The 21,277-nt window shown below is 42.5% G+C and overlaps 1 protein-coding gene and 1 pseudogene across 1 annotated transcript in view; one reads left to right on the forward strand and one right to left on the reverse strand.

Annotated features, from left to right (window-relative positions):
* Positions 1 to 9,284: 9,284 nt before the first annotated feature.
* On the reverse strand, positions 9,285 to 10,783 carry LOC133747705 (protein MIX23-like; annotated as a pseudogene).
* Positions 10,784 to 12,503: 1,720 nt separating this feature from the next.
* RBL2 (RB transcriptional corepressor like 2) overlaps positions 12,504 to 21,277 on the forward strand; it is a 57,305-nt gene continuing 48,531 nt past the window's right edge. Inside the window, exons 1-3 of the mRNA XM_062177520.1 lie at positions 12,504 to 12,831; positions 17,379 to 17,509; positions 19,971 to 20,171. Coding sequence (XP_062033504.1) covers positions 12,592 to 12,831; positions 17,379 to 17,509; positions 19,971 to 20,171 — 572 coding nt within the window. The 5' untranslated portion in view covers positions 12,504 to 12,591. The remainder of the gene's footprint in view (positions 12,832 to 17,378; positions 17,510 to 19,970; positions 20,172 to 21,277) is intronic.

Below are 21,277 nucleotides of genomic sequence, written 5' to 3' on the forward strand. Positions count from 1 at the left end.
AAATACTTTAACCATAAGCCCCCCCAGTGAGTAAACACTATTGAAATGTATTTGATACAGCTATATTATATCCTCCAAAAGCTCAACTCAGAACTTCAGAATGTGATGTGATTTTTGAAATAGGGTGTTGGTGGTAATTGGTTAAGTCATGGTCATACTGGATCTGAGTAGGCCATAAATCCAATGACTGGTGTCCTTATCAAGAAAAAAAAAAGGGAAGAAGCCCATGTGACAAAGGAGACAAAGATTGGAGTGATGTAGCTACAAGCTAAGGAATGCTAAGGATTGCCTACAAACACCAGAATCCAGGAGAAAGGCAAGAGACAGATTCTCCTTCAAAGCCTCTTGAAGGAACCAACTCTGCCAACACCTTGATTTTGGACTTGTAGCCTGAACTGTGGGAGAATAAATTTCTGTTGTTTTAAGCCAGGTAGTTTGTGGTAATTTGATATGGCAGCCTTAGGAAACTAATGCATTTTCATATTAAGTCAGAATTATATGGCACAAAATTTTTAGTGTACTTCCTAATACAATAACCTATGTCAATAAGAACCCTGCAATGTGAGTTTTAATACATAGGACTGGCTCATAAAAATGTAATTTGTTTAATTATGTACTCAAAAAAGTGACATTTGGATTTATACACGGGTTTTTGCATCCATCTCCAGTAATTTGCCTAATTACTAGAATTTAAAATACTTCCTTGGTTTTTATGGATGTTGTTATATATTGTGAGGTTTATAATGAAGCTATTAGTAGCAATTTATATACTACCATTAGCAGCATACATTTTGTGCATGCCCATTTATCCAATCCTTATCAATACTGTGTATTGCCTTCTTAAATGATCTTTGCCAAATAGGCAAAACATCTTCATGATTTTTAAAATTAACTTATTGTTCTCCTTTCTTAGTAAGAAATAAGATGCATATTACAAAAAAAAAAAAAATCCCAGGGGAAATGGGGAAGCAGCAAATAGCCCCCATAATGCTGACATTCAAAGATAGGTGTTAACCCTTGGGTAATTTTCCTCTGCATATACATATATTATTTTAGTAAGAATGAAGTTAAAATGTACATCCCATTTTGTAACCTACTTTGATTTACTGTATCATGATTATCTTTTCATGCCATTAAACAATCTTCTACAACATTTTTAAGGGCTTTCTAATATTCCGTTATATAGATTTATTTTAATTTGTTTACTATCCAGTTATTGTACTTTTAGATATATTTCAGTTTGGGATTACTTAATGTTTGTAGTTAAAGTTTTGCATAAATATATGATTCTTCATTAGAATAAATACTGAGTCACAAAACAGTTGTGTTCTAATTTTAAGACCAATAAAATTGTACCATTTTATACTAGAAGCACACCATGAAACTAATTCCTTCCCTATGTCTCCTTGCCAGCACTAGGCTTTATAATATTTTAATCTTTGTCAATTTAATTGATAAAAATAAATTCTTGTTTTATATTTCTTTATTAGTAATATATTTTCATAAGGTCGTGTGTATTTCCCTTTGATGGGTTGTTCATGTGCTTTGTGCACTGTCTGTTATATAAGTGGCAAATATTTTTCCCAGTTTGCCTGTTAATCCTGTTTGTTTTCAATGCACAAGTTTAAATTTTTATGTAGTTTCAATCTTCCACCATGTCTTGTTTCAGTTTTTTATATTTTCCATAGAAAAATATTTTGCTCCAAATATACACATATTTATCTTTGTTTTTTTAAAAACCAATGTCTTTATTAACTTAGGATTTATTTTGATAACAGTTGAAGATAGGAATCATAATTTGAATTTTTCTGAATAATATCCTAGCATCATTTAGTCTAAGATCTCCACCAAGATTTGACATGTCTGTATTTATCATAATTTATATATACACTTTTGTGACTTATTTAGATCATGTATGTCATGTGTACATGATAAACACTTCTGATTTGCATATCATGCAAACAGTAACCATGAGAAAACAAGTGCATTAACTTATCAACCAGGTTTTAAAGCTACTGGAAAAAAGGAATATTTTATAATGATAAAAAGATAAGTCTACAAAATATGTAATAATTATGAACACATACACATCACAACAGCTACAAAATACATGAAGCAAAAATTAACACAACTGAAATAATTTTATGAGATGGGGATTTCAGTATCCCACTTTTGATAATTGATAGTCATTAGACAAAGTGTAAATAAAATAGAAAACACTATAAAGTATCTAAACTTAGGAGACACCTATCAACCCTCAACAATAGATTTTAAATAGAATCATGCAAGTACATTTTCCAAATACAATGGAATGAAATTTGAACTTTATAACAAAGCTTGGAAATTCATGCATGGAAATTACTTCGTGCTCCTAAATAAACAAGAAATCCTGAGGGAAATTAGTAAATGCCTCAAGACGAATGAAAACAAAAATCCAACAGGGCCAGGCATTTGCCCTAGCAGCTAAGGTTCGGAGTCCCACATTAGAGTGCCTGGATTTGATTCCTGGCCCTGGCTCCTGGCTCCAGCTTCTTGTTAATGCAGACCCTAGGAGACTACCGTGATGGCTCAGATGGTTTGGTTTCTTCCACCAACATGGGAGATGGGGGTTGTATTCCTGGCTCCCAGCTGTGGCCCAGGCTGTGTGGGCATTTGGGAGATAGACCGGCAGATAGAAGCTCACTCACTCAATCTCACTGTCTCCCAGGTAAATAATACAAACAGTACACCAAAATATGAGATGTAGCCAAAACAGTGATAGAAATTTATACTTATAAACATCTACATTAAAGGAAAAAAAGCAGCCAAAATTTCCACTTGAAGGAAATAGCAAAAGAGATCAAACTAAACTGAAAATAAGCAGAAGGAAATTATAAAGATTAGAATAGTAATTAATAGAAAAGGGAAAAAATGGAATTTGTGAAACCAAAACTTGGTGCTTTGAAAAAAGCTTTAATTTACTTCATTTTATTTGAAACACAGAGAGACATATATCTCCCCAAATGCCCACAACAGCCAGTGCTGGGCTAGGACAAAGTCAGAAGCCCAAACTCCATCTAGCTCTCCCACATAGGTGGCAGGGACCCACAAGCTTGAATCATCATTTGCTGCCTCCCAGTCTGTGCATTAGCAAGAACCTGGACAGGCAGCTCAGAAGTAGAGCAAACCAAGATTCTACAATGTAAGTGGTCATCCTATGTTTTTACCAAACGCCTACCCCAAAGCAATGAGGTGGTTCTTCTTAGCCCACTGCACCATAACACTGGCTCCCAAATGAGTGCCAGTTCAAATCCTGGTGTCTCTGCTTCCTATCCAGCTCCCTGCTAATGAGCCTGAGAAAGCAGTGGAAGATGGCTCAAGTACACGGGCCCCTGCACCCACATGGGAGACCTGTAAGAAGCTCCTGGCTCCTGGCTTTGGCATCACACAGCCCTGGCTCTTGAAGCCATTTGGAGAGTGAACCAGCAAATGAAATATTTCTTCCTCTATCTTACCCCCATCCCTCTCTCAGTGTCACTCTGCCTTCCAAAAAAAAATTTTTTTTTAAATGAAAGGGAATGTTCCTACCACCTTTACAGAAATACAAAAGGATCATAAAGTAATATGAGTATTGTGAGTAAGTGCATGTCAACTAATTAGATAAACTAGATGAAATTTAAAAATTTGTAGAAATATACAAACTACTGAAGCCAAATCAAGAAGAAATAGAAATTATGAACAAACTTGCCATCTTTTTTAATTCTATAAGAACAACCTTAGGGGCTGGCATCGTGGCACAGTGGATAAAGCTGCCACCTGTGATGCCAACATTTGCACATGGGTGCTGGTTCCAGTCCTAGCTGCTCCACTTCTGATCCAGCTCTCTGCTAATGCACCTGGGAAAGGAGCAGAAGATGGCCCCAGTGCTTGGGCTCCTGCACCCACGTGGGAGACCCAGATGAAGCTTCTGGCTCCTGGCTTTGACCTTGCCCAGTCTTGCCCATTGTGGCTATTTGGGAAATAAACCAGCAGATGGAAGATCGATTCTCTCTCTCTCTCTCTCTCTCTCTCTCTCTCTCTCTCTGTGTTTGCTTTTCTAATAAAAAAGAAGAAAAATGAAAATCTGAATAAATGACTTACTAGGGTTCACAGTAAAAAAAAAAAAAAAACACTAAAAAACTAAAACCTCGGGCCGGCGCCGTGGCTCAACAGGCTAATCCTCCGCCTTGTGGCGCCGGCACACCAGGTTCTAGTCCCGGTCAGGGCACCGATCCTGTCCCAGTTGCCCCTCTTCCAGGCCAGCTCTCTGCTGTGGCCAGGGAGTGCAGTGGAGGATGGCCCAAGTGCTTGGGCCCTGCACCCCATGGGAGACCAGGAGAAGCACCTGGCTCCTGCCATAGGATCAGCGCGGTGCGCCGGCCACAGCGCACCAGCCGCGGCGGCCATTGGAGGGTGAACCAACGGCAAAAAGGAAGACCTTTCTCTCTGTCTCTCTCTCTCACTGTCCATTCTGCCTGTCAAAAATAAAAATAAATAAATAAATTTAAAAAAACCCTAAAACCTCACATTCTCTTTTTATTTACTTATTTATTTTATTTACTTATTTATTTTACTTGAAAGGCAGAGAGAGAGAGAGAGAGAGAGGCAGATAGAGACTACCCACTGGCTTACTCCCCAGATGCTCACAATGGCCAGGGCTGGGCTCTCTCACATGGGAATCAGGGACTCAGGTACTTCAACTAACACCTGCTGCTTACCAAGGTGTGCATTAGTAGGAAGCTAGAACCAGAAGAAGAGCCAGGCTTTGAGCCCAGTGACTTCAATATGGGGTGCGGGTGTCCTGAGTGGCATCTTAACCGTTGCACCAGGCACCCTCGCCAAACCTCACATTTGCTAAGATCATAACCCCACCATGATCCCGATCTCCATGAAGCATCTACTGAGATGTGGAAACCTCTGTCTAACCCTTTTGCTAACCAATGAGGCTCAGACGTAGTAGCAGACTCTGCTACTAACGGCAATCCTTGAGGATCAAGAGGACGAACAGAAGTCCCAGACCCTCCTCTGCTCCTCTCGGTCTGCACTCCCTAGATGCTCTCCTCCAACCTTTGGTGTTAAGTCCATCTGTAGGAAGACACTCCTAAATGTCTGTCTCACCTCCACTTCACCACCAGACCCGTCTATTCATCACTACCTCACATCTCCACAAGCATGTCCCAAGACCTCTCAAAGTCAACGTGCCCAGAACCAGCAACTTTTGGTGTCTCAGACCTAACACTTCATCACGCTTCCTCCACGCCTAGGCCATCCACAAACCCCACTCATCACTATTTCTGTTTTCTGGATTAAGGTACTGGATCGAGCATGTGCATATAATTTTATGTTCCCATGAATTTCACTAAATTATATTAAAGTGATCTTTTGAATGACCAACCTATAAGTGTACAGAACAGTAGAAGAAAACCAGCAATCACAGAATGTCAGAATCTGAACAGAAAATAGACCAGTGATAACTGATGAAAAACTCCAAAGAAATGAAATCCCAAATCCAAAATGCTGGATTCTGAAATGCACTACAATGCCAGGTAAGACAGTGGCTGTTTATCAAAAAACTAAAGCCTCAGATCCATTTACTTTTTAAAATTTTATTTTGTTTTATGTATTTTCAGAGAGAATTGCATTCTCTTGTTCGTTCCCCAAATATCTATAATGGCCTAGGTAACAGAGACATAATTACTTGAGCCATCACCCGCTGGTTCCTGGCATGTGCTTTAGCTGGAAGCTGGAATCTGGAGTGGAGCCGAGGTTTGAACCCAAGAACTCCAATATAGTATATGGGCATCCCAAGCGGCATCTTTACAGCTAGGCTGAGCACCTGCCCAGCCTCCGAACGCACTGTTCCACTGACTGCCTGTCCCTCATATTGACAGGGGTCTATTATTTAGGAAGATGTTTCCGGACAGGGCACTCTCAGCACAAGCAAGGACGTGGACACCAAATGAAAACGAAAGGAGTAAGTGACTGGTATCGAAAGCTTCATGCAGGACCAGCATTGTTCTGTAGCAGGTTAAGCTGCCACTCGCGATGCTGGCATCCACATGGGTGCCGATTGGTGTCCCAGCTGCTCCATTTCTGATCCAGATCCCTGCTAACGTGCCTGGGAAAGCAGCAGAAGATGGCCCAATCTTTGGGCCCCTGCAACCATATAGGAGACTCAGATGGATCTCCTGTCTCCAGCCTGGATGCTGTGGCCATTTGGGGAATGAACCAGCAGGTGGAAAGATTTCTCTCTCTCTCTCTCCCCATAACTCTGCCTTTAAAATAAATAAACCTTTTTAAAAATAAATTAAATAGGCTGGTGCTGTGGCTCACTAGGCTAATCCTCCGCCTGCGGCGCCGGTACTCCGAGTTCTAGTCCCGGTTGGGGCGCCGGTTCTGTCTCGGTTGCTCCTCTTCCAGTCCAGCTCTCTGCTGTGGCCCAGGAAGGCAGTGGAGGATGGCCCAAGTCCTTGGGCCCTGCACCTGCATGGGAGACCAGGAGGAAACACCTGGCTCCTGGCTTCAGATTGGTGCAGTGTGCCGCCTGTAGCGGCCATTGGAGGGTGAACCAACGGCAAAAAGGAAGACCTTTCTCTCTGTCTCTCTCTCTCTCTCACTAACTCTGCCTGTCAAAATAAATAGATAAATGAAATAAAATAAAATAAAATAAAATAAAATAAAGGGCCGGCACTGTGGCGTAGCAGGTAAAGCTGCCGCCTGCAGTGCCAGCATCCCATATGGGCGCCGGTTTGATTCCCGGCTGCTCCACTTCCCATCCAGCTCTCTGCTATGGCCTGGGAAGGCAGTAGAGGTATGGCCCAAGCGCTTGGGCTCTTACACCGGTGTGGGAGACCCAGAAGAGCCTCCTGGCTCCTGACTTCGGATCAGCTCAGCTCCATCCACTGGTTCACTCTCCAACTGGCCACAACTGCTAGAGCTGCGCCGATCCAAAGCCAGGAGCCAGGAGGCTCTTCCAAGTCTTCCACGTGGGTGCAGGGGCCCAAGCACCTGGGCCATCTTCCACTGCTTTCTCAGGCCACAGCAGAGAGCTGGATGGGAAGTGGAGCAGCCGGGACTAGAACTGGCTCCCATAAGGGATGCTGGCACCTCAGGCCAGGGTGTTAACCTGTTGTGCCACAGCACTGGCCTCTAAATAAATAAATAAATAAAATAAAAATAAATTAAATTAAATAAAAAAAGAAAACTTGAAGGTGATTGATATGCTTTTTACCCTTAGTTAATCATTACCCTCCAAGTACATTAATCAAACCTCATGCTGTGCAGTGGGCATTTGGGGCAGCAGTTAAGGTGCCATTGGGGATGCCTCTGAAATCCAATCATTAATGCCCCTGGCCTCTGTTCAAGGTTCATGGTCTCTACTGGCCATTACCTTGACATATATTCCCAGCTAGCTCTCTTACTGAATTTGCAGCTAGCCTTTCTCCTCAATAAAAGAAAGGAGAAAAGGTCATACCGTAGCCCTAGCTGATGGTGGAGAGGGACATCTCACAGCTTGAATGCACAAAAGAAGACAAAATGGACAGAAGTGTTTAACACCGCAGCACTACAAAGCAGGCCTCAGAGGCATCAGAAGGTAACAGTGGTCCCCTTAGCAGTTAGCAGGGTGGCCTTTGTTGATTCCAGAGAGCCAAAGGTTTCCCAGGTGTTAAATGAGTTCCTTGTTCACAGTTTACTCTGTGGATTGGAGCTTTTGCAGGCAGATTTTCATGCACAGTAAGAAAGCTGATTGGAGGGGTACACCTGCTGGGCTCAGAGTTTTAGTCCATAAAGGACACAAATACCCAACCCAAATGAAAACTCAGGTGAAATAGAAATTGTCCTCAACCCTGCCTGAGTAGACAGCACCCTCAAGAGGAAATGCAAAACACGTGAGCACTCCTTACTGGCAGCTCCACATCTTTTTGATAAAATAGTTGTGAGAGACACACAAAGAAAACTGCCAATGTAAGTGAAAGTACAGTTGTATTCATGGCCATTCCACAGCTCAAACTGAAAGGGGAGAGCTTCATGATCACAGGATATAAATTTAGCTTTCGATGTGGGTGAGAACACAAAACAGTAGGAATGATGCAAAAAAAAAAAAAAATCACGTTGGCAAAGTTTGGCAGTTTCTTCCAAAGTTATGGATGTGTACCGCACAACACAGCCACGCAGCTCTGCCTTCGTCTTCCTGGGCTGCCTCACCAAACGCCTTCGACTGGAACAGGAACTTGTTCCTCACGGTTCTGCAGGCTGGAATCCAAGAGCAAAGCGCTGGCTTGCCTTGGTTCCTGCTGAGGCCTCTCTTCTAGCCTGGTCCGCGTGTCCTCACACAACCTCTCCCCTTGCACGTGTGTGCAGAGCCGTCAATCCTACCAGATTAAGACCCCACCCTTGTGACCCACTTAACCTTAATCAACTCCTAAAAGCTGTGTCTCCCTCCACACACAGGCAAATTGGCACTTAGGGCTTCAACCTATGAATTTTGGGGGAACACAAACATTCAGTCCCTAGCACACACCTAAGTATTTATTCAAGAGATGTAAACTTGTGTTCAAAGAATATATACAAGGGCTGGCACTGTGGTTTAAAGGGTAAAGCCTCCACCTGAGGCTCATTCAAGTCCCGGCTGCTCCACATCCAAACCAGCTCCCTGCTTATGCCCTGGGGTAAGCAGCATAAGATGGCTCAAGTGCTTCAGCCCCTGCCACCCATGCCACCCTGCCAGCCATGCAGGAGACCCGAAAGAAACTCCTGGCTGCTGGCTTCAGATTGGCCCAGCTCTGGCCATTAAAGTCATTTGGGGAGTGAACCAGCAGATGAAAGATTTCTTTCTCCCTCTCCCTACCTTTCCCTGTAACTCTGTCTCTGTTTCTCTGTAACTCTGCCTTTCAAATAAATTAACTGTTACTACAGTTTTTCACAGAATCACCAAAAACTGCAGTTTGGTGAGTGGACAAATGATGGTAGGTTCATACATTAGAATACTATTACTTGGGCCTGGTGCTGTGGTACAGTGGGTTAAACTGCAGCCTGCAATGCCAGCATCCCACATGGGTACTGGTTCAAGTCCTGGATGCTCCATTTTTTTTTACACTGAGTCAGAAAATTATTTTAATAATTTAATGTTTTGTAACAACATCTCTTTTTACAGATTGGTATAAAATAGCAGTTGATTTCTCCATAATTATCAGAATTATTTATACTTGAGGTCTGGGCTAAGTGGGGCTGAAATCAACGCAAGGTCTTGGACTGTGGCTCAGAAATCATGCTAGGAAGCCTACCCATTGATGCCTGTCATGCTTAGCTCTCATGAGATGACCCGGTCCTTCATTCATTTTTGGAGGCTTGAAGTGAATTCGGCAGCATTCATTAAACACCTACCAGCTCTTGTCATTTACTGCTTCTTCAACATTTAGTTCTGACTGCATCCATTTCAACTTTGTTCTTTTCTAAGTTGCTTTAATATGTTAAATCATCCAAATTCTTTTCTCTTTCTTCTCTGAGGTTTCTTATTGCTTCCGAGGTCTGGGCTATACACTTTTTTATGACTCTGTCCCTTACAGGCATGAGCTGCCATCAAAGACTCAGAAAATTGTTTACAGGTTTGGCTGATATCAATTTTCCCTGCAAAGGAAGCTGTTGGAAGCATAATGTTTAATTCATGAACTATTCTGTCATCAATTGTCCTCATCACCTAGAGTAAATCTTGGAATTCCTCACAGTTCACACCCGATGCTCCACTTCTGATCCAGCTCCCTGCTAATGTGTCTGGGAAAGCAGTGGAAGATAACCCATCTCTGTCTCTCTGGTCTTTTCCTCTCTCTGTAATTCTGCCTTTCAAATAAATAATCTTAACAAAAAAAGAGAAACATTGGTATTAACAAGCAAATGATATTTGATAGCTTTTTACCATTAATTTTTCTGAATTACAATAAATCACATTGTTTTACTAAAAACTGTAAAGAATTTTATGTTAATAAACAAAGTTTTTCTTTTACCTGCTAAAAGGAAAACTTCAAGTTCTTTTAAAAGATTTATTTATTTATTTATTTATTTGAAAGGCAGAGTGACAGAAAGAGGGGTAGAGATGGAGAAAGCTCTTCCATCTGCTGGTTCACTCTCCAAATTGCCACAATGCCTGGGGCGTGGCCAGGCTAATGCCAGGAGCCTATAACACACATGGTCTCCTATATGAGTGCAGAGGCCCAAACATTTGGGCCATCTTCTGCTGCTTTCCCAGTAGTGTTAGGAGGAACCTGGATCAGAAGCAGAGCAGCCTAACTTGCTGCACCACAATGCCAGCCTCAAAATATGAAGTTTGATGGAGTTTATTTGAGGAAAGGACAATTCATGAATTAGGCAGCACTCAAAATGGAGCAACTTCAGAGAGCTCCACTCTGCAGCATTATTGGAGCAAGGTAGAGAAATGACTTGGTTGGCTAGGTGTTCCTCTGGTATACGTTTGAGCTGTTGGAAAGTCCCTAGGTAGAGGTTAGTTAATAGTTTCTGGTTGGTTAAGCTCAATGGTTAAATACATTACCAGGGAGCTGGATCGTAAGTGGAGCAGCTGGGATTCAAACTGGCACCCATATGGGATGCCAGCATTGCAGGCAAAGGTTTAACCTACTATGCCACAATGCCAACCCAACTGTGTTATTCTTAAATTAGTATCCCTAGTCTAAATATAAGAATACTATAATTTTAATAAACTTATTAAAAATACGCATAAGCCATTTGTGTTACACCTCTGTTCTTGCCCCATTGTCGTTTGGAGACTCAGCACTTAGAAAGCAAATCTGACTCCAGAAGTGTTGCAGATCATCATCATGAATTCTGCTATGGGTTTCCTGGAAAGAGTTTGCTTGCAAGACTGTTGCTGGGCTATCCTGTCTCCTCCCTACGGGCTTCTGTCTCCTTTCCCTCTTGCCATTATTGCTTCCACGGACAAAAAGAACAAAAGAACAATGCCTTATATCTCCTCAACCAGGACAATGTTTTATACTATGCCCATTTACAAATCAAAGAAGATTGGCAATTTTTAAAAAGTAAAATAGGAAAGTGGAGGGGAAAGGAGCATGGGCTCTCAGGTGATTGAAGTCTTCCAGAGATATGAGAGGAGAAAGCAAACTAAAAATCTAAGAAGGAATAAAGTTAAACTAACTGGGTGGTTGAGGAAGGTGCAAATATGACATAATGAATATAAATTTTTTCCTATGGAAAAAAAAAACCTTCTTCATTAAAGAAAAAAAAAAAACATTAGGAGTGGGTGATTAGTCCAGCAGTGATCATGCCAGATACTCACTTCCTACATTGGAGTCCCTAGGTTCGATTCTTAACTCCACGTCCTGACCCCAGCTTCCTGTTAATACAAACCCTGAGGGGTGATGTTTTAAGCAGTTGGGTTTCTGCTGTTAGGTAGGAAGGCAGACATTAGCCTATGTGTGTGAGCGGGGCCAAAGAATTTAAAAAAAAAAAAAATAGGTGGGGGTAGTCTATGTAGTTGAATGAGGGATGAAGGAAAAAACATGAAAGCACGCCTCGGCCATGGCCCAACAGTTACACAGAAGTCTTGCCCACGACCCACAGCTTTGTAGGTGGTAGATCCCAGCCCTCAGGGAACTCTGCCCGGCCCAGTGCCAAGGGATGCTATCTAGGCCAATACCTCTGCTCTGATAAAGCCCTAGAAAAATGTCACGAATTCCTGCATCCTTCCATCCCCGGGGAACCCTGTGCCTGGCAATATCGCGGGGCAGGAGCTGTGGTGGGCCCACACCCACAAACACTGCGGCGGTCCTTTGCCCAGATGCTGGCTGGGCCTGTCAGGTGTCTTCTCCTCGCGCCATGTCACCAGCTTGCTGCTGGGACCCAGGGACCCCTGTTCCCCTCGTCTCTGGAAACACTGCCACCTGTGAGGAACCCTGGATTCAGTTGTGGCTCCCTGCAAGGGCCTTAGCCCAGGCCAAGACTTTGAGGTTTTTGGGGTACCAGTGACCAGTCTCTCTGTTCTCTTTGTCTCTATGTCTTTCCAATTCAAACAAAATACATCTAACATTTCCTTGAAATGCTCACATAACATGAAATCTTAGGGAAGAACTAGTAATTGGGGGCGGCCCTGAGATTTAAATTTACGCACACAGGTTCTTGCCATTATCCTCATTTTTTAGATAAAGGACATTCCGGTGATTAGGAAGTAGTATTTCTGGGAACATCTTGGATAGTAAACCCTCACACATTCATTGTTTTTACACTTTCCCTCTACAGTACAGTCCTGATGAATGGGCTCACGATGGAGAACTACTCAAAACACGGAGAAGATATTTGTATTTTAGCCCCAAGGAGACAGAGCGAGTTGATTTTGTGCATCACAAGTTTGGCCCCTGCGGGCCTCCAGCTTGGACTACATTTCCCAGCAGGCCGTGCTCAGCTCTACGGGTCCCGGGATGAGGTCCAGCACCGTTGACTACGGCGCAGTCGCGGTGCGGGCGGCGGACGGGCGGGCGCTTTGCGGTTTGAATGGCTACCGGCCCGGTCCCACAGCTCACCTGAGGACTAGCATCTCAGGGGTGCGCTATGCCGTCGGGAAGCGACCAGTCGCCGCCGCCCCCGCCTGTGCCCCCGGCGGCTGCGGCCTCCGATGAGGAGGAGGACGAGGACGGCGAGGCGGAGGACACCGCGCAGTCGGCCGGGTCGCCGACCCCGCAGATCCAGCAGCGGTTCGACGAGCTGTGCAGCCGCCTCAACATGGACGAGGCGGCGCGGGCCGAGGCCTGGGACAGCTACCGGAGCATGAGCGAGAGCTACACCTTGGAGGTGCGCTCGAGGGAGGGGACGAGGGGCTGCGCGGGCCTACTTTACGCGCCCCGGCGCCCGAATGGGGTGCCTTGTGGTCTCCAGATCGGGAACCGTCTGGAAGACCCGGGGATTGCGGGCTGGCCGGAGCAGGCTGGGGATTCTCTCTGCGCTCCGCAGTTCCGGGAACCCGGCTTTGACAGGGTCCTCGGGGGGCTCCGAGGCTGAACCGGGTCTCGCTGCTCCTACCCTTGGGTTGCAAGATGGGGAACACAATTTTTGCTGGGGTCGCCCCGTGTGGCCGGTTTGATTCCCCGCCCACCTGGATGGTTGACGGTCGGGTGAAGTGTCGTCGTGGCTGTCAAGACGTAGGGAGAGGGTTGGGTCGCGCCCCCGTGCGCACAGCTGTCGGCGGGACCCCAGCGCGGCTCCTGGCCTGGGGGAGCCGCGTCGTTAGACTTCGGGCTGTGTTTTTGTGCGTAAACAAATTAAGGCGCCTTCCCCAGGACGTGGACTTTCCGCCCACCCGGCTGTGGACGCACGCCCCTTCGTGTCCCTGGGAACCAGGACTGCGACTGCCCGCAGCACCCTCTTGGTCACCCCCGCTGGTGCCCTGGACTCTCGTCACAGCGATCTGGGCTGGTTAGGTCCCTTTCTTGGGACGGAGCGTGCAGACGGGAAAAATGGCTGTTGCAGCCAGTGGCCGCGTCCTCTGTAGGCACCTCCCCTTCACGGGCCAATGGGGAGTGACACGGAAGTCCGGATTGTTTATCTGCTGCTGGACCGCCCGTGGGAGTGGTATTTAAACCCTGGGCTCCTTTGATTTTCTCATTAACAGTTTGTGGAACGAGTAACGCCCATGGGCTTAGGATGGGAATCGGCGTTGTGGCCTGCGTGGCTTGTTGACGATGGCTGTTTTAAAATTTATTCTTGCATAATTGGATTTTAATTCCGTTACTGGTTTCCGATCCCCGTTGTATCAACAGAAAGAAAATAGCGATAGAGTGGCTTTACAAACTGGCAGACCTAGGTGACTTTGGACAAGTGACTTATTTTATTGGAAGGGCAGAGAGAAGGAGGGAGAGACACACAGAGAGAGGTCTTCCATCTGCCGGTTCACTCCCCAGATGGCCGCAACGGCCAGGGCTACGTAACTCCAAAGCCGAGAATCAAGAGCTTCCTCCAGGTCTCCCACGTGGGTGCAGGGGCCCAAGCACTTGGGCCATCCTCCGCTGCTTTCCCAGGTGCATTAGCAGGGAGCTGGATCAGAAGTGGAGCAGCCCGGAGTGCAGGCAGTGGCTTCCCCCTCTACAACCACAGCGCAGGCCCCTGGACAAGGGACTTACCCCCCGGGGACTCAGTTGAGTGATCGGTAAAGCGAGGATGTTTGTACTCAGTGTCACAGAGCTGAGAAGATAGTGTGTAGTCCCTGGCACACAGACGGCACTCCCGCGGCCATGCTGTAGCGTTCACAGAGCACTCTGGCGTGCTCAGTCGACCTGGTGCAGGTGCAGTATGCCGCGCCGGCCTGTCCCCGTGAAGCCAGCTCCCATTTTACCCCTGGCTAATCCTGTGGGTGAGACTGAACAAGCGTTCTCTCTGGGCAGTGGTGGCTCAGCCCACCGATGTCACATGAGGACTTGTGTTACGTATGCAAGTGGCACATACTAGATGCTAGCAGATACTTCTGGAAAAGCAAATGTTTAATACTTGATTTTCTTTTTGATTGTTGAGACGTCAGTCTCGCTTCTTAGCTCAGTTTACACAGTAAACAAATACTCATTTATCAAGTATTCCTCCTGTCTTTGCCACAGTCTGTTCTTGGTGCTGAGGATAGAATGGTGAACAGAAACCTGAGGATGCCTTCCCTGTGGAGCTTGTAGTAGGGGGCGCTGTGGAAAATAAAGCTCGTGTTTGAATACAGAATACTGGATATAGAATTGTACCTTTTTTGTTTCTATTTTAATAAGATTTGTGTATTTATCAAAAGCCAGAGTTACAGAGAGAGTGACAGACATAAAGAGAAATATCTTCCATCTACTGGCTCACTCCCCAAATGGCAGCAGTGGCCAGGGCTGGACCAGGCCAAAGCCAGGAGCCAGGAACTCCATCTGCGTCTCCCACATGGAGGCCCAAGCACTCAGGCCATTTTCTGTGGCTTTCCCAGGTGTGCTAGCAGGAAGCTGGACCAGAGTGCACTAGGCAGGACTGGAACCTGTCATGTGGAATGCCAGTGTAGCAGGTAGCAGCTTAGCCCACTGTGCCACAGTGTCCACCCTGAATTTTATCTTTGGATTGCTTGTGTCTTCTGTGTGTTGTACTTCTGATTCATTTCATTCTCACGGTCCTCAGCCAAGAAACAGGAGCCTCTGAGATCAGTGAGTCGTTCGCCTGTCATGTTCTAGTTTTGTGGCAGAGCCCAGGTTTGAGGTCAGATCTGTTTGACCACACAGTCAGATGGCCATGAGTTGTTAGTTTGGTCAGTGACTCTTTTTTAGTATCATGGACTTTTTCAGCAAATATGTTTTAGAAACCCAAATATGTTCAAGACCCAGAGTTTGCTGTTAGCTGCGTGAGGCTTCTGGCACAGACTTACAAAGAGCTCCTCATCCACTTTGTCCTTTAAGTATTATAAAATGCTTAGTGTGAGACTGAGCTTTGTTTTTTTGGGAATGATGTAGTTGTGAATTCTGTATACAACCAAGATAGACTACCATGATTAACTTCTATAAACCCTTTTACTAAAACACAGGATAATGCTGTGACTGGCTTAACCTTTTATTTCCTGAGATCTTGACATAGCAGAGAAACTCGGTAGTTATAAAACTAAATTGCTGTGAGGTTTTGTAAATCAAAAATATTATGAAATCATTTTCCAGACATGTTTACTATACAGATCTTTTTCAGAAATAGAAAATCTGACTTTAATAACTGCAATTGGGTTCATGTAATCTGTGTGTAAATGTAGAAAATGAAGAATTTTCTGTTTGTCTTATTTTCATTTTGACCCAGATTGGATACAGTGAAATTAAAGGATATTTTCTTTTCTTCCTTTTTTTTTTTTTTTTAAGATTTACTTATTTTATTCGAAAGGCAGAGTTACAGAGAGAGAGGGAGAGACAGAGACTAAGAGCGATCTTCCATTTGCTGGTTTACTTCCCAAATGGTTACATCAGCTGGGGCTGGGCCAGGCTGAAGCCAGGAGCCATGAACTTTATCCAGGTCTCCCACATGGGTGCAGGGGCCCACAGACTTGAGCCATCCTCCACTGTTTTCTCAGGCACATTAGCAGGGATCTGGATTGGAAGTGGAGCAGCCAGGACTCAAAGCTCCTTCCATGTGGGCTGCCCGTGCTACAGTGGTTTAACCTGCTGTGCCACAGTGCCAGCCCCAAGACATTTTCTGTTCAACCCTTACAGGGAGAGGAAAGTTGTGTCTCTTCTTGATTTAAAAAAAATTTTTGAAGATAACTTTAGAAATAATGCCTTAGGGGCCGGCACCATGGCTCACGTGGTTAATCCTCCGCCTGCGGCGCCGGCATCCCATATGGGCTCCGAGTTCTAGTCCTGGCTGCTTCTCTTCTAGTCCAGCTCTCTGCTGTGGCTGAGAAGGCAGCAGAGGAGGCCCAAGTGCTTGGGCCCCTGCACCCGCATGGGAGACCAGGAGGAAGCACCTGGCTCCTGGCTTCGGATCAGTGCAGCGCCGGCCGTAGCAGCCATTTGGGGAGTGAACCAACAGAAGGAAGACCTTTCTCTCTGTCTCTCTCGCTCACTGTCTAACTGCCTGTCAAATTAAAAAAAAAAAAATGCCTTAAAAACACTATTTTCTTGTAATCAACTCTGATAATGGATCCCATAGTAGACCATTTGGTTCTAAAAATAAATTTTATTTATATATTTGTTTTGATTAGGTATAAAATAAGTGCTTGATGTACATTCAAGCTTAATTTTGCCATTTTTTAGATTTAGAGCAAGATTAAAAATATATAGAAATAACAGTGTTGTTTTACTTTATGTGGCTGTATAACAGGTTACCCTAAAATGTAGTGACATAAGGCCGCAATTTATTTTGCTCATAGATTCTGTGTGTCAGGAGTTCATACAGGGCACTCTGGGAATGTCATGTTTCTGCTTCAGAATGGCTGGTGCCTCACCGGAAGACTTCAACAGCTAGGGTCGTCGCAGCTGGGTCTCCTTGGGGTCTCTACGTGTGTTTCACCACTCCATCGTGATTCAGGATAGCCAGGCATCTTAAATGTTGATTCCACACCCCCAGGCGCCTGTCTTGGGAGAGAGAGCCAAGTGGCTCTATAGTACCTTTTATGATTCTTGAGCTCATGTCATCACTTCCACCTGCGACACTGGATGAGCTAGATAAAGTGAAGAAATGCAGATCGCTACTCAGGGTCAAGATGAGGAAAAGAATATCCCTGTGTGGGATAGGGCTATCCCTAGGTACTAGTTTGCCACAAACAGATAAACGACACTTTAAATTTAAGCGTAAGAGTTTTTAATATTAAAATACATATAACTCATTGGTTAAAAATTGCTTTTCTTTTTATTTTACAGGGAAATGATCTTCACTGGTTAGCTTGTGCCTTATATGTGGCTTGCAGAAAATCTGTTCCAACTGTAAGCAAAGGGACAGTTGAAGGAAACTATGTATCTTTAACTAGAATCCTGCGATGTTCAGAGCAGAGGTAACTACGTTAGAGTTTAAAAAGTAGAGTGTGTCATACTCTGGTTTCTCTTCAGATCGTATAAATCTTTCGCCTTTTAAAAAGTAGAGTGTGGCTAATGTGAAAGCTCATAAATCATTGTGATAGTAAGAATTCTCTCTGTTCATGATTTTCTGAGCATCTGTACCTGTGGAGTGCTGAATTTAGAAGCTGGGTCATGGTTTTCCTTTGCCACATGACAGTCTCCATTATGTTTTACTTCTTTGGTGGAAATATTTACATTTTAATGTGTCAGGCACTTGTGTGGAAGAGTTTACTTCTAAGGCTATGACTCATTGTGTAATATTGAGGGAATCTAAACAAGGATATTGAGAAGCCTTAGGAGATATTCTAGAGTGAAAAGGTAAATAAAACATTAATATATGGTATTATATTTAGGACTGTATCTTAATATTTATAGAATATGTAATTATTTTTGTTCCTGTTTGGGGGATAAGCATCAATATTATAATCAGTTATAGAAAGGGTCAAATATTGTTTGAAAGAAAAGGCTGTCTGTCATGTAATTGAGTTGATTATATTTATTATTAGTACCTGCTAGGTTGAATTTTTTCTTTAATGGCTTATTAAAAACACCTATAGAAAAAGGGTGTTTGGCATTTTGGAGTGAGTTTCCAATGTCAAGATTTATAGACCTAATGGTTAAAAAAGTTATTTATTAAAGTAATTAACAAAAAATGTAGTATTTTAGTTATAGTCTATATATTAACCTTTAACTCCATCCTGAGTTGTATTTAGGCCTAAGAACAAGAGGCAGTGCATAAAGAGTTGAACACCTGGGCTGCAAACATGCAGAAGTGGACTTAAATAAGGTGCAAAAGTATAATCTTTACGAAGAAGAAAAGTGGAGGCAGAGTGATCCAGTTAAGTGTCAGACAAAGAACTTTAGAAATAAAGGTCAAATTATGGAATCATCCTAATAAACTAAATTAAACTTACCTAACATTGTAATGCAGGTAACACAATCCTGAGTTTAAATTGTATTTCCATTTCAAAACCTAAAAATTTTTATGACCCTTGAACAGGGATGTAAAACTCGATTTTTATCTTTTAATTTTTACCTATAGACTCAAATTATTTACTTTTTTTCTTGTCATGATGGACTAAATGGATTATGGGAGCAGATTGGGAGACTTATAATACCTGTAATTGATGAAGGATCAGTATCCAGAATTATATAAAGGACTATTAACAATTGGTTAAATAATTTACTAACAGCAACTAAAGATGGGTAAAGATGAAGACCAAAATGCAGATAGCTGATAGGCACAGGAAAAGATGTTCAGTCTCACTAGTCAGAAAAGCTGAAGGAACGAGGACATTTTATTCTCAACAGATTGGGGAACTTTGAATTCTACTAAGTTTGGGCATTATTCAGGGAACTAGGAACTCTATATGGCTAATGCACATTGGTGACAGTATAAATTGGTATAGCCACAAACACTTCAGTGGGAAATTTGGCAGTTTCTAGTAAAATTGAAGGTTTACATTCTCTGACTCTTCTTGGGGCAGTCCCTAAAAAACATACATACACAGACATATGTGTTCATTATGGCATTTTGTTATGCAAAACTAGAAATAACCTAAATTTGCATTTGTTGGGAATGAATGCCAAAAGTACGTTCATATGAAGAAGGGTTTTCATGAATTAAAATGAATTCATTAGATGTGTCTGTATCAACAGAAGTGACTCTTAGAAACATTATTGAGTGAGAAAGCAAATTGCAAAATGCTACTTATGGTAGGATAACATTGATATAAATTGTAAAAATGTACATGCAAAAGATACTACTTATGTTTATAGATACATATGTGGGAACTTCCAAAAGTTCATGAGAAATTTTTTTTTTTTTGGTGCAAAAGAAGTTTGAAATTCATGCAATTTTTTTTCATACATGCATCTTTTTGCATGTTGAAGACCCCTTGTATACTCTAGTAAGTATGGAAATTTAGATGGGGAGGAGGCAGAGTAAGTTCAGAGTGACGGTTATCTTTGAGGAAGAAGGATGAGGAATAGAATCAGGGAGTATTATAAATGGGAATTTTGGCTGTTTCTGTAGTATTTTAGTTCTAAAAAATCTGAAGGAAACATGGCAGAAGTTACTTGATGTGTTAATATTTGTTAAATCTGACAGTTGAGTACATGTTTGTAGGTTATGCCACTCAATTTTGTTTTACATTTAAAAATATTTCATAATTTTCTTTAAAAAAAAAAAACTCAGGTGATTAAAGAAAGAGTAGGTTAGGTGGGTCTGAGGAGTCAGCCAGTTTGTGAGAGATTTAGTTAGGAACATGGGTTGCAATTTTATATCTGTCTAAATGTGATGTGCTTTAATGAGATAATGTTGATATACTTTTAATTGTTTATTTTGTATGTTTTATGTTAATTTTGAAAATATCTCCTATTTATCTTTAATATCAGCCTAATAGAATTTTTTAACAAGATGAAGAAGTGGGAAGACATGGCAAATCTACCACCACACTTCAGAGAACGTACTGAGAGATTAGAAAGGAACTTCACTGTTTCTGCGGTAATTTTTAAGAAATATGAACCCATTTTTCAGGACATTTTTAAATATCCTCAAGAGGAGCAACCTCGTCAACAAAGAGGAAGAAAACAGCGGTATGTCTTCATATTTGTTAATTGTGCTAGTTTTGCTCTCTGTTTATTTGGCTAGTCTTAAAGAAACGTTATTTCATAAATAATCTTTTTTCTGAATAGTTCTAAAGATTTTTTTTGCTTTTTGTTGTGTGTTAACTATGAAGATTTTGGCTTCTTTCGTGTTGCAACATGAAACTGTTTACATAAACTTCCCCTTATCACTTAAGCAACCAAAAATGCAGAGTGCACAAATCAGCCTCTAAGAGATTTTCACCAATTATCTCTCCTGGGTATTGACCCCTGTATTTTCTGTTAGCCATATAGACTTTGTATTATTTACTTTTTAAGACAAATTGAGCATTAACTAATCCCCCTGAAGTGACTGCTCCATGCACTTTGATGTTTATAACAATCGAGAGTAAGGAAGGAAGAAAATTAGAGGAGGGGAGAGGAACTGAAGTTGTTAGAAGCGTGTGTTCTCTGATCAGGTCTGCAAAGTCGGTAAACTTGCTCCCACTTCTGTCTGTCCTTTAGATGAGGACAGTTAGGGGCTGCATGTTATCCTCCTTTATTATGGCAGCTTTTTCATAAAATAGAAATGGAAATTTGTTTTTAAAATAGAGCTAGAAAAGTATTGACAAGGAAAGCAGGGGGAAAGGAGTTACAACGCTTTGACTAGGATGAGTAATGTCTGCTTCTCTTTAAATAGGAAAATTTTTTAAATTGCAAAGGATGTTTACCAAAAATATAAATTTTTAAGATAAAACAAACTGTTTACATTTTTATATAGTTGACACCACTGATATGGAAGCAAATGCTTTAGTTTGCTTGCAACTTTGGGGAATTGACTGTTTACAATTCAGTGTTCTAAAGTTTGGATAGAAGCCTTGTTCTGAGTCTGAGTGAAGCTGGTGTGATCATGCATAGAAAGATTCAGCTTCTTTAGTGTCTAGAAAATATTTCCAATTATACTTGAGAAATTTAATAGGATATGTGTGCTACTTAATTGTAATTAAGAAAATTATAAAATCTACTTTATGTAAAGTTTATATCACTTTGTATACTCTTTATTAAATTTTGTGCTAATAATAGTAGTAATAATATATAGCACTTAAGTGATCAAATTT

This window comes from Lepus europaeus, chromosome 19 (assembly GCF_033115175.1).
Source record: "Lepus europaeus isolate LE1 chromosome 19, mLepTim1.pri, whole genome shotgun sequence".
NCBI lineage: Eukaryota > Metazoa > Chordata > Mammalia > Lagomorpha > Leporidae > Lepus > Lepus europaeus.